General features: G+C 36.7%; 2 protein-coding genes across 2 annotated transcripts in view; one reads left to right on the top strand and one right to left on the bottom strand.

Annotated features, from left to right (window-relative positions):
• The first annotated feature begins 538 nt into the window (after positions 1 to 538).
• On the top strand, positions 539 to 4,410 carry LOC127656408 (uncharacterized). The gene is made up of 4 exons (XM_052144729.1): positions 539 to 668; positions 1,414 to 1,797; positions 2,984 to 3,080; positions 3,165 to 4,410. The coding sequence occupies exons 1-4, from the start codon at positions 614 to 616 to the stop codon at positions 3,187 to 3,189; spliced, it is 561 nt and encodes a 186-aa protein (XP_052000689.1). The 5' UTR covers positions 539 to 613; the 3' UTR covers positions 3,190 to 4,410.
• A 137-nt stretch (positions 4,411 to 4,547) lies between these two features.
• Positions 4,548 to 14,269, bottom strand: part of LOC127656485 (B-cell receptor CD22-like) — an 11,759-nt gene continuing 2,037 nt past the window's right edge. The window contains exons 4-12 of the mRNA XM_052144833.1: positions 13,978 to 14,235; positions 13,555 to 13,824; positions 9,344 to 9,613; positions 8,752 to 9,021; positions 6,724 to 6,805; positions 6,574 to 6,638; positions 6,396 to 6,469; positions 5,957 to 6,081; positions 4,548 to 4,672 (exon numbers count right to left, since the gene is read on the bottom strand). Coding sequence (XP_052000793.1) covers positions 4,555 to 4,672; positions 5,957 to 6,081; positions 6,396 to 6,469; positions 6,574 to 6,638; positions 6,724 to 6,805; positions 8,752 to 9,021; positions 9,344 to 9,613; positions 13,555 to 13,824; positions 13,978 to 14,235 — 1,532 coding nt within the window. The 3' untranslated portion in view covers positions 4,548 to 4,554. The remainder of the gene's footprint in view (positions 4,673 to 5,956; positions 6,082 to 6,395; positions 6,470 to 6,573; positions 6,639 to 6,723; positions 6,806 to 8,751; positions 9,022 to 9,343; positions 9,614 to 13,554; positions 13,825 to 13,977; positions 14,236 to 14,269) is intronic.

Genomic DNA, 14,269 nt, shown 5'->3' with positions numbered 1-14,269 from the left:
CATACACAAATTGGTTACCTCAAAAAATACTTTTTATCCCTCCTTTTCTTAATAAATTAAATAACAAATAGGGGTTAAAGTGAGGCCAGTCCATTAGAAAAGTAGCCTCAAGAGGTCAGCTGTGTGTAAACATGATTTTAGTGTGATACAATCACTTACTAACTTCTACTATGCAAAGTTATATTTGGCAAATTTATTCCCATCACAACATAATGCTGTAAACTCTAAAACAACCATAAAATTACTATTTAAACAACTTTACAGCTAAAATATTACACACGTTTTAACAGACGAATTCATGTAAGCTATATTATAAAATTATCAACTTCATATTTCTGCCTTTAAACTCTGAAAAATTGGCCCCATTCACTTCCACTGTAACTTTTTTGCTATTTCTTAAAGAATAGAATTGGCGAGTTTATTTTTATTTATATATATAAATAATATCTCTTTTAAGTATACCATCATGCAACACACATGAATCACAAACATAGGTTCTGTGTAAATGCAGGAAATAATGACATAATAATGAAATAGACAAAGGAGGAACAAAAAGTAGACTCTTAACCCTAGTACTGCTCAGTAAAGAAATACAGTACTTAAGGTAGCAAAAATGGTTCCAAATCTCCTTCCAGGCAGATGGCACCTGATGACTTTTATTCTATCAGGTGAGATTACATCTTTATCACTGCACAATGAAACATCATTTGGTGTCACTTCTACTAAGTTGTCTAAGCAACAAAGAATATTAGTTACAGTACAGTTGCTTTAGCATGCACAGATATGAAGGGTGTTTAGAGTTCACTTTTTCCAACCACAGTAGCTGTTAGAAACTCGTTTTGAATTCCTTCAAACTAAAGATTTCCTATACACTGACTCTTGTTGTTTTTACAGTATTATTGCTGCATTTGTAATGGAGTATGTAAACAAAAAAACTGTTTAAATGATGTTGTTGTTGTCCATTTGTGCTGCTGCATTTCCTGAAAATGCAATGACTGAATTCAAACAGAAAAGGCTTTTATGTATCACTGTATTTAAACTGTAACAGATTGTAGTTACTTTATACTGTAATTGGTTACTGGATCTACAGTACTGTAATCACTGTAAATTAATAAACAACATACGAACAACTACCATAATTCATTTCAAATAAGGTACACATTTTCAAACAGTTCAAATAGGTTCAAAACCTTTGAAACAGAGGCATTAGTTTACAGCAAACCATACAATATTTGTACCTTACTTAAAATTAATTATGGTAGTTGTTTGTATGTTGCATAATGCAACTTAATTCAAGATATTGTATTATTATCTTTATCTTTCTACTGGGAAACATTTATTTAAAATGTTGTTTGTTTTTTGCAGTGCAGTAAGTTACTGTTGGTTTACAGTGTACATACATTTCCATTTTAGGTGTTCTTGCTGCTGACTGGATAGTGCATGTCCCTGTGGACCCAGTCTATGCTTCACTTGGGTCGTCAGTTGTTCTGTCCTGCATCTATGACTACCCTGATGGGTCAGACCAGGGAACACCACACAAAGTGCTCTCAGAGATGTGGTGTCTGAATCAAAGCCAATGCATCACTGAAAGATATGTTTACCATAGTGAAGGGATATTCCCAGAGCAGTCGTATCAGGGCCGAGTACAGTACTTTGGGCAGAAGGGCAGCAAGAACTGCTCTCTGAAGATATCTGACCTGAGATCAACAGACAGCGGTGAATATGTATTCCGATTCATCACTGATCACCTGAAGGCCAAGCTTCCAGGACAGAAAGGAGTGACTCTACTGGTTTTCTGTAAGATATAAACAAGAACAGTGTTGAAATGTATCTCATACTGGCAACAGCACTTAAAGGAATAGTTCGCCCAAAAGTTATAATTCTCTTATAATTTACTCACCCTTATGAAACGTCAGATTTTTCTTTCTTCTGCGTAAAGAAGATATTATGAAGGAGATATGATGTGTTTATATCCCTACAATGCAAGTTATTGGGGGCCAAAACTTTCAAGCTCCAAAAAGGACATAAAGATGATTATTATACCATTCGTTATTAAAGATAGTTAGCCTATTAAAGCCTGTACACTGATTTTCATGCAAAGGGAGCTGGTCGCTTTTGAAAGAATGTGATGTTTATGCACGCTCCCAAGAGCCTTGCCTCAGTGCTTCCGCTATTCAACATTGACAACAAACTGCAACACTAGGTACCCGCTACCTTCGCATAAAAAACAATCTACAGGCATTAATAGGCTAACTAGGAAGTCCGGGAAGGGCTCATTTTTTAAGTTGCATTACCAGCCGTTTACACAAGGCGAATACTACATATTGCACCTTTAACTAAGTTTAACAAATGGAACCTTACTGTAAAGTCTTACCAAAATGTATTTAACCAGGTTATTCCTCTGCATTCTGAAATAATGAACATTTGTGTTTGTTTGTTTTTATAAATAGATTCACTAAAACACCCTGCAACAATGAAATGCAGTTGTGTTAAATATACAAATTATATCTGAAATACATTTTGTATTAATTGTAAAAGTTAACATAAACAAGTGACAACATATTTATGTGAAAATAGGTGAAAAAACAACAGGTTTGTCTGTCATTTCTTGTCTATTTCCTATTGGGCAATGTTCTCTGCATGGTGAGAACTGGGTTCCTGTTTTTTGTATTTAAAGAGACTTCCTCAAATAAACCTGTCTAGTTTTCATGATATCACAGGAATTGTATTTAAAAACCCCTCACCAACAGTAACCAGTCAACATAATATTATTCAGCACAAATAAACACATTTTTCAGTCACAAATTTTTAACTTACATTCATTTTTTACTATGTCATTGTTAGATGTAGACAGGAAGTCATGTGATTGTGGCTGCTATGGCACTAAGCAGTTGTAATGCTTGTGGTCTATCAAAATTATATATACATTTATATGTGCAAAACCAATATCTGGAAGACTTACATTTTCTTATTTCCTTTGCAGCGAGAAGTACATCTTCAACCACTATTGGCATTCTGTTTGGAGTTATTCTCGTCTTCATAATAACAGGCATTGTGATTTACGTCAGATGCAAGGCACGGTAAGCAAAGCACTTGGCTTGATAAGTATGTCATTTTGTTATTTCTAGTCCTACAAACTCATGGCAAACGGCTTTGTCTTTCAGGAGACAGAGGTCCAGACCACTTTAAACAAAAAACACATCACCAATAAGCATCTTATTACCACAGAGGATGAGAAAAATATTGGAGATGAGATATGCTGGTGAGAGTGAACACAAACTGGGATCAAAACAATGTTTCTTTAGCTTGGGTCATTGGTTTCGATTCTCAATAAAATATATATCCAAAAGTTGCCAAATGTGTGCATGCAAATTGATGAGTTGGCCTTTCCTGTTTGTTTGCTCCATTTATCATAGTTTATTTAGTCATTTATTTATCTATTTATGTGATATTGTTTACATCGCCTAGTATTCAATTCCATTCTGATTTATTTTCATCTTTTGCAGTCTATATGTTGTTCATGTATACTTATCTTGTATATAGTATCTTGTATTTTAAATGCCACTGCTGCTATACTGCATATCAGAGGGACCACATTTCCTTCTGGCACTGTACTAGAGGGACTAATTGGACACCACAAGTTTGTACAAAACCTGATGATCCATGTTGATGTATGTTCCAAAGAGCATCTTGTGTGCTCCAATGGAAGCAAGGAAATTTCCAATGTGGTCTCATACTTTTGAACCCCTCTGTATACTATATATACTGTGCTTATTGTTCAATCTGAAGTATGCAGGAAAATCATTCTGCTTTCTCTGTCTTGTTGTTTGGGGTTTGATAAGTAGAATTTGTATGTTTAAAGATAAAGCCTTTCTAGGGACCTGAGGTACAAATTAGCATGTGCTATAACCTCTCTATACAATGCAAATTTATTTTATTTTAAAAGTCATGTTCTGGATCAAACACTATGTATATTAAATCATAAAAAGTGATTGCCATAAATGGTGGATTGGAAAAATCCTAAGCATCATTAAAAACAGACTCTTTGTTGACATTGGATAAGAAATGTATTTGAGAGTTCTGAACACATAATACATAATTTGGAATTTTAAAGTGGGTATTCTTTTTACATGATATCTCTAAAGATAGAGACATAATGACATAATGCAGCAGGACATAATAAAAAAAGAACATTCAAAGAACTTCTACCTGTACCACCTATTCTCAGATATTGCTAATCATTTCAGTGGTCCATTAATGTAATTATGAAGCAAAACTGCATAATATATTAAGACTTGTTTTCAGTGAAAGGTATCCAGAATTAAGTTGATTTATTTTACCAAATTGGTAAACTGTTTTGTCTTGTTTTAATCATAAATGTTGTAAAATTTTGTAAGGTTTCTGTTTAAACCAAACAGCAATTTTCCAATGTGATATGAAAAATAAAATTAATTCAAGATATACTGTATTCTGTCTTAGTATCTTACACTATTTTCTTCTCAATTCAATTTATTTTGTTTAAGACATTATTTTAAGACAGGGTTAGGGTTAGGGTTAGGGTTCAGATTTTGTGGTCCCCTCTCTTGGCTGCTTGCTGAAAATAACATCAGGGCCATCTTTGAGTTTCTTTTCACCATCTGGAGATATGTTTGTGACCTTCACCTGATCCAGACTGTAAATGAAGAGGACAAATACACACTCAAAAATTAATATTTTAGCTTATTTTTAAGATTTATCCATTTCAATTTCAGATCAAAATTCCATCAAATTGAATAGTATAATGTTTAACTAAATGAAATTCATAAAACATGGCCCCATTTCCAGCAGCCATCACTCCAACACCTTATCCTTGAGTAATCATGCTAAATTGCTGATTTGGTACTAGAAAATCACTTGCCATTTTATCAAACACTGCTGAAAGATTATTGGTTCGTTAAATTAATCTTAACATTGTCTTTGTGTTTGTTTTTGAGTTGGCACAATATGCAATAGACTGGCATGTCTTAAGGTCAATGTTAGGTAAAAAAAGAAAAAAAAAGAAACAGCTTTCTCTAGAAACTCATCAGTCAATCATTGTTTTGAGGAATGAAGGCTATACAATGCTTAAAACTGCCAAAAAAAATAAAGATTTCATACAAAGGTGTACACTACAGGCTTCAAAGACAATGGAAAACTGGTTCTAACAAGGACAGAAAGAGATGTGGAAGACCAGATTTACAACTAAACAAGAGGATAAGTGCATCAGAGTCTCTAGTTTGAGAAATAGACGCCTCACATGTTCTCAGCTGACAGCTTCATTGAATTCTACCCGCTCAACACCAGTTTCATGCACAACAGTAAAGAGAAGACTGGGAAGAATTGCAAAGAAAAAGCCTCTTTTGAAACAGAAAAACAAAAAGAAAAGGTTAGAGTGGGCAAAGAAACTCAGACATTGGACAACAGATAATTGGAAAAGAGTGTTATGGATCTTAACCCCATTGAGGTTTTGTAGGATCAGCTAGACTGTAAGGTGCACGAGAAGTGCCCAAAAAGACAGCCACATCTATGTCAAGTGCTACAGGAAGTGTGGAGTGAAATGTCTCCTGAGTATCCGGATAAACTGACAGCTAGAATAACAAAGATCTGCAAAGCTGTCATTGCTGCACGTGGAGGATTTTTTGATGAGAACTCTTTGAAGTAGTTGTAATAGTACTTTTTCACATTGAATGAGAGACCAATTTCATTCCATAAGATAAAATCTGTACATTATTCCAAACTTTTGGAATATGTATATATACAGTAAATAGTTTTATTTTATGAAAGATTACTGAATTAAATTTGGTGGAATTTTGTTATGAAATTTAAATGCATATATCTTAAAATATAACTTGTTTCAATTGCAACATCTCTTGCTGATATGACTGGGAACAGCAACAAAAGAGCACAATACTGTATAGACTTTGTAACTGTGTTTAACCTGGGCATGCGTGAATAATGCACCGTAATGTAGTTGATTCTTCCCGGTTGTTCAGCACTCTGAGGGACTTCTTTCATGGGTAAGATTGAAGGGCGGGTACTTTCATACATCTCCTCTGGCTCCTCCTTGACCACACAAAAAATAAAAAGCACTGTGACATGCAAGTATGTGCCACATTGTCCTCTTTCATTTCCTGTCCACATATGGCTCTGTACCAATATCTAGTGAGCTGCCTTGTTGTACACAGCCAAAATACATAGTTATGCTGCCTACCTTTTAAAAAAGCATTCATGCCAGGTGCATCCTATGTAGACAGCTCACTAGATTTTGGAGACAGTATTTGACCATATGAAACACATGTGTCCCATCCATACCTGAATTGGGACATGGCCCTCTGCAGTGAAATTACTGGAGGAGGATCTGAGAAAATAAATCTTACCAGTATGTCTGACATTTTTTTACTCTTGAGGAGAAATGTCTCTGATGTTGGTTTCCTGAATAGAGTATCGCTTGCTGGTAAATCAACTATTGGTGAACACTGTTTTTAAGAGAAAAACATAATTTAATGAATATATTTAAGGTTAGCTATTATAATGACAGAATAAAAGGTAGAACACAAACTGAGTCAGTGACCTGTTTTTCTTCCTCAAGATTTTCAGTGTCCACACGATGCATGTTTTTACTGTGAAAGAAATTTGAAATGGTTTGTGTAAGAGAATATCAAACGTTTATTATTACAGGTAGCATAAAAGCCATCATACAGTCACCTGATCATGACGACCACAGTTAAGGAGATCAGTCCGACAGACACACCCACTGCAGATACCAATGCAATCACCTTTAGTCGCCCTGGACATAGAAACCACAACAGCTCCTCAATCATGGGCATACATGAATATAATTGATCTATTAAAAACTTTACACAATTTTGGTATGAATCCGGTCCATTTTCTACGACTCAATAATAGTGGATGTTTTCACCATGGATTGTGATATTCTGATGTGTATTTCATGTTTTGGAGAAATTGGAGGGTTTTTAGAACCACTTTTTGTTTTTTATTCAACAGCCTATTCGGACCGAATACATTCTTGAAAAAAATATACAGTTCTTTTTAAATTACATGCCGTCTAAAAAATATGGTGCCTATGTGTGAGTCGCTGAAAAACAGCGAGCCTTGGCGCAACAGTAAAAGAAACGATTGAAAAACAGCACATATGTACGTGTAAACATGTTTGGTGTGAAGGGCCCTTTAGATTGTTGTGGTTGCCAAGCAACTTCAAATCTTTAATATAGAATGTGCTATCACAGTTGGGCGTTTATCTGGAATTTATTACGACTTCAAATGTGGCTGTTTTGTATTTTTAAACACTTTATTTTACATTGTCCTTGTAATGACTATAGTAATAACAGTAAATTATGCATAACTACATGCAACCCTAAACCAAACCCAAACCCTATTCCTACAGTAAGCATATGTTGTTAAGTAATATTACTCAGTACTTACGTGTGTTATTACACTGTAACAATGATGTCAAAATAAAGTGTAACTGATGTGAGGATATTTTTATTAAAGCATAATGATGTTCTGATTTGACTTTGTTTTTATGAAAAGCGATGAGTTTTTAAAGGTTTGAACCTAAAAGTTATATGTGAAGATATCTCAGCAGTTTTGTTCAGAACAAACACAATCTTGTACTTGATCAGTCATGACAACTCATGAATATTTTTAGCATGTTAATGTGAGTATGACATATTGATAGGAAATTAGTCTTGGTGGACTAATCTTGGTGCATCAAGCAGCATGTGTGGGGGCAGGTTGAGGCTCAGGGTTACTGACCAGAAGGTCGGTGGTTCAAGCCCCAGCACCACCAAGATGCCACTGTTGGGCCCTTGAGCAAGGCCCTTAACCCTATCTGCTCCGAGGGCTGACCCTGCACTCTGACCCAGCTTAGCTGGGATATGTGAAAACTAATACATTTCACTGTATATATGCAAAAAACTGTGTATAATGTGTGACCAAAATAATAAGGATTCTATTCCAAGGATTCTATTCAATATATTCAATATGGTATACAATATGTATGACCCATATAATCCCCATTTAGCAGATACAGACATGTGGAACTTGAGGAGGAGGGTTTCAGAGAAAACTCTGCAGCGTGAAACAGTGAAACCAGAGAGTATGGAAGTTAATTGGCTACCCGATTACACGTCAAAGAACTGAAATTAGTCATTCAGGTACAGTGCAATGATTAAAACAGAAAGTAGGTGTCTTGAGATGCATTTTTAAAAGTTAAAGCTGTTTTTAACTTGACAAGCCATATATAAAAAATAGCACTCCTGCGAGAGAAGGTGAAAAAACTGTGAAATGTGGTGCAGTGGCCAAAGACATCATCTAGCTTATGTTTATATATAAAACATTGAAAAACAGTGCAGGGATGGGGTGTGAACGGGCCTTAGGTTTTTATGGTTGGCAAGCAATTTAAGAACTTGCAGAATAAATGAAGAATGTGCATTTGTCTGGATTTTACCATAGCTATCCGTTTAATAAACCAAAATATATTAGATGTTCCAATAAAAAAACAGATTATTTTATTTTAATATAATTTTACACTGACAATCAACAAAATCTAAAAGATTAGTTTTGATATTTATTTATACTATGCACATACTTTTTGCAACAGATTAGTGCCCCTAAGTAGTCAAAGGCCCCCAAGCACATTGGTTACTTGTATCGGTTACAAACAAACAATGAAAAACAATGTTGAACACAGTCATTGCGTAATGTACAAACCTCGAACTTTCACTGTCAGGACAGGGGAGCTGTGTGCTCCGATGCGGTTGCGGGCCTCGCAGTAGTACTGGCCGCTGGCTCCAGAGCTGACCTCAGCAATGGTGTAGCTGGAACCCGATCGAGTTTCCCAGGCATCAGCTGAATTGATACGATGCCAGGTGTAGTTCTCCACCGCTGGGTTGGCCTGACTGCTGCAGGTCAGCGTCAGCGAGCTGCCTGCTTCGATCACTGTGGAGGGACGAGCCAGGACAGAAGTGTTTTTTGGGGCATCTGAGAGACAGGAGAGGGAGGTTAGAAAAAACATTTTACACTAACGTTTTGCATAAAGCATCTTCTGAAATCTGTACATACAGTATATATATATATATATATATATATATATATATATATATATATATATATATATATATATACACATCTAGACCGAATGTTTTAGGATATACAAAAATGAAAAAGAAACATCATGACTTCAATTGAAGAAAAATATTGAATATTCTGCACTAATCAAGTCAGCAAATTTGGGACATTGACCATGTTAACTGCAAGGTTTTCTTTGACCAATGGAACCCTGAAAGTATAGGTATAAACTTACAAAGCACTGTAAATGTAACAGTGGGTGATGTTCCCATGCCAAAAGTGTTCCATGCAGTGCAGTAGTACTGTCCAGCATGATGGGAATGCACACTGGGGAAGGTGAGATTCTGCAAAGAGCCTTTGGTCCAGGGCTGACTGCCATTCACTTTATACCAGGTGTATTTCTGCACAGGAGGGTTGCCGTTGCTGCTGCAGGTCAGATTGACAGCAAACCCTTCCATGATATCTCCTTTAGGACTGACCATGATTCTGGTGTTCTTTGGGGAGTCTAGAAATGCACACAGTTAAATATTATTTAACAGAAAAGTATATTATAAGGCACACAAATTGATGTTGTTAAGACATTTTAGTAACTCTTTACAATAAGGTTTCATTGGAAAAGTTAATACATTGGTGTGATGAGAAGGAGGGAATGGCCAGGCCGTGAGGATGGACGCCTGGCGCCCAATTATTGTGAGAGGGATAAAGAGAGAGACTTGCACACAGCTTGCTCATCATGTGCATTCTGCGTTGGGCCGGGAAGGTCAACAGTGTGAGCATCACATGGAGCTGTGGGTGTGTCTGCCGGCAGGTGTGTGCTAGAGAGCACGTTGTATGTTGTGTCTAAGTGAACTGCATGTAATTAACGTCTACTTGAAATTGAATTGGTCTAGTGCCATCCCTTGGTGCCATTGAGGACCGCTACCCAGCTGGCTGAGGATCGACTGGATGTGTGATCGGGGACTGGCGTGCTTTTTGGTTTGTTTTATATTTTTCTTTTCTCTCGCTCCTCTCTCTCTGTCTCTCCCGCTCTCCCTCCCCTAGTCCTACTCATGTTCCCAGGAGGCGGGGAAGACCAAATCAGCGTGAGAGGGATAAAGACGAGCCGGAGACGCCAGTTCGAGGGATAGAGAGAGTTGCACATGGACTGGAGCTGTGTGCAACTCTCTCTCTCTCGAACTGACATCTCCGTCTTGTCTTTATCCCTCTCATGCTGATTGCATTCTGCGTTGGGCCAGGAAGGACAACAGTGTGAGCGTCACACAGAGCTCTGATGGCCAATTCATGGGTGAATATTATTCCTCATGCTCCCTGAACCACTCTTTCACAATTTGAGCATGATGAATCTTGACATTGTTGTCCCAGAATATGCCCGTGCCATCAGGGAAGAAAAAAATAAATTGATGGGATAACCTTGCCACTCAGTACATTCAGGTAGTCAGCTGACTTCATTTTATTGCTGCAAAATGTTGCTGAGCCTAGACCTGACAAATTGAAGCAACCCAAGATCATAACACTGCCTCCAGAGTCTTGTACAGTGGGCACTATGCATGATGGGTGCATTACTTCATGCACTTCCCTTATACCCTGACGCACCCATCGCTTTGGAATAAGGTAAATCTGGACTCATCAGACCGCATGACATTTTTCCAGTGCTGCACAGTCCAATCTTTATGCTCCCTAGTAAACTGAAGTTGTTTTTTCTGATCAGCATCAATAACAAGTGGCATTATTGTGGCCACACGGCTGTTTAGTCCCAATCCTGTAAGTTCTTGTTGCATTGTGCATGTGGAAATGCTCTTACTTTCACTATTAAACATAGCCGTGAGTTCTGCTGACAATTCTTTACGATGTGACTTCAAGCGTTTTAGTGATCTCTGATCACGATCATTCAAGATTTATTTGACCACACTTTGGTTGGTTCACCACTATCCTTCCAGGTTTTAATAATATGTTGGACAGTTCTTTATCCAATTCCAGTGATTTTAGCGATCTCCTTAGTTGTTTTGTTTGCTTGATGCAGGCCAATAATTTGCCCCTTCTTAAACACAGTAAAAAGGACCACAGGATACATCTTCCGACATGGTTGTTTAAGAAATGAGAAGCTACACATTGCATCAGTTATGGTTAAAAGAATTGTTTCCAGATGAAACATATTAATCAATGCAATAATGATCCAATCATAGGGTCATAAGTACCTTCTTATTTAAATCCAAATGGTGAAATTTTAGTTTTTTTGGCCAGGCAGTGTAAAATTGTTTATTATAGTTCATGTTAGTTCATAGTGCATTACATAAGTTAACATTTACAATTTTTGATTTTAAAAATGTATTACTCTATGTTGAAATTAACACTTACCAAGATTAATTAATTAATTAATGCTGTAAAAATATCATCCATTGTTACTTCAAGTTAACTAATGTTGTTAGCTAATGTTAACAAATGGAACCTTATTGTAAAATGTATTACTTGTACAATTAGTGCTTCAGTCTAACAAACTTCTTTGAGGTATGAAGAGCATTGTCAGACCAAAACGTGTGACCAGTTATGTTATGGTTTGTTCAAATCCAAGCAAGTGGAAAGTTCTAGTTTCATGAAATCCATGCAATTACTTCTTTCATTGCAAAGTATTCTTTGCAAATGTTGTTCCCTAATATTTTCTACATTTGTACACATGATTTGAACTTTGATATAGTGAAGGTTGGCAGACAATGTGTGACAATCTGACATAACATCCTGCCGAAATTAAAGTTATTACACAAGAACCTGTAACTGAAAAAAAACTCTCACTCAAAAAAGAAAAACTCAGCAAAGAAATCTAATTAGAGAAAGGGAAAGTTCATATGTCTGGTGTCTATCTACACCCGAAAAAAATACATTTCTTAAAGGCATAGTTCACCAAAAATGAAAATTCTCTCATCATTTACTCCCCCTCATGCCATCCCAGATGTTTATGACTTTCTTTCTTCTACAGAACATAAACAAAGATTTTTAGTAGAATATCTCTGCTCTGTAGGTCCTCACAATGCAAGTGAATGGTGGCAAGAACTTTGAAGGTCCAAAAAGCACATAAAGACAGCATAAACATAATCCATACAACTCCAGTGGTTTAATATGTCTTACGAAGCAATATGAAAGATGGGTGAGAAATAGATCAATATTGAAGTCCTTTTTAACTGTAAATCACCTCCCCGCCCAGTAAATTGTGACATGCACTAAGAATGTGAATCGGTAAAAAAAAAAAGTTGAATGTGAAAGTGTAGACTTACAGTAAAAAAGGATTTTAAATGTTATCTATTTCTCATCCACAACTATCATATCGATTATGAAGACATGTATTTAATAACTGGAGTCGTTTGGATTACGTTTATGATGACTTTCTGTGCTTTTTGGAACTTCAAATTTTTGTCCACCATTCACTTGCATTATTTGAACCTACAGAAAGAAGAAAGAAAGTCACACACAACTGGGATGACATGAGGGTGAGTAAAGGGATAGTTCAACCATTAATAACAATTCTCTCATTTAAACTATCCCTTTTAATAAGCTGTCATTTTGACCGACTCTATGATTAACTGAAAAAATGAAAACAATCCACCTTATCTAGCAGTGTAAATCTAGCACACATTTTTTAATTAAAAAGTGTCAATTTATAACACTATATTTTGTATTATATTGCTCTGGAATTTGTAAAACTATATAAATAATCAAATAGTTACCAGTGCGGTGAAATGTTTCTAATACAGTTGCTAAGGGAATGACAGTAAATTTGGCATCTCACTCTCTTCCGACTGCCGTAATCCTCTTTTGGACAATCGTTGAAACGTAATAGTGGATTTTTTCTTTTGAGGTTGGTGCAAACGGGAATGCAAAAATAATATTTGCTGTGGTCTGCTATTTATCATATTTATCTGTCTATTCTATAGAAGTTTTCCCCTGCAATAGTTTACGTCCACATTGCAAACCTGCAAATCTGAAAAGGGTCTATTTATAGATGGTTAATAAGATCAGTTATGCAAAGAGACCAGATAATAATTCATTTTTGTGATAGAACAATACATTGGTCATGGCAATTACTTTTCCATTTTGAGATTATGGACATTAGGCGATAACTGTGATCACTTGACCGATTAAAAGAACTGGTTGTTCCCCCTTGATCGAGTTACTAAATGACAGCCTTGTTAATATATTTTTTATCAATTTTCTGTTTTAAAATTTTTGTAAAATTAATATTAATTTCAATTCAGCAATTTTGTGTACATATTATTTGCTGTCATTGAATTGTATTATATATATCAGCATTATATCAGCCTTCGGCCATCTTGCTATATAGATAATGGTATCTGCATCAGCCATTAAAAATCCTCATATAGATTTTTATGCCTACATGAAAATATTTGCAGATAAGCAATGCATTAATGTATGAAAGAACTATAGGGTTTGTCTTACATGTGACATTTACTAATAGCGGTCTGGACCGGTCTGTGCCGAGTGTGTTGCGGGCCACACAGAAGTACTCTCCATGGTCCCTGTAGTCCAAACTCCACAGTCTCAGCTCTGGTTTAAAGCTGTCTGGCAAGCTGCCACTCTCTCCCTCCTTAAACCAGGCAAAACTCTCTGCTGGCGGAGCTCCATCACTGCTGCAGGTCAGAGTCACTGAGTCGCCCTCCGTGAGTGCCTCTCGAGGGGTCATCTGCACCGTGGTGTAGCGAGGAGCATCTAAGACAGACAGAGAGAGAGATATCAAATGTAAGTGCTACAAGGAAGGGCATATTTGAATTGCACATCCTCTACCTTGATGTTACATAAGTAATGAAGAGCTGAACTTTAATACTGGGATAATTATTAGCATCAGAAATATTTTATACTCACAGCCAATAGCCAGGGTGACTCCCGGTGACTGCACATTTTGGGGTGGTATTGGGCGGCAGGTGTAGGTACCTGCATGCTGGCTGTCAAAGTTATAGATGGCTGACAATTTGCTGGACTGCCCTAAGTTGAGTCCATTCCGATAGAGGGCAAAGTTCCTGCCAGGAGAGGCACAGCCTTGTGCCACACAGCTCAGGAATACCGTCTCCCCAGCAGCAAACATGTTGCCGATTCTCACTGGATGCACATGAACCTGAAGCTCTGAAACCAGAACAACATTTGAACATGTTCAGAG

Source organism: Xyrauchen texanus, chromosome 15, assembly GCF_025860055.1.
Source record: "Xyrauchen texanus isolate HMW12.3.18 chromosome 15, RBS_HiC_50CHRs, whole genome shotgun sequence".
NCBI lineage: Eukaryota > Metazoa > Chordata > Actinopteri > Cypriniformes > Catostomidae > Xyrauchen > Xyrauchen texanus.
This window is presented reverse-complemented; position numbering and strand designations above follow the sequence as displayed.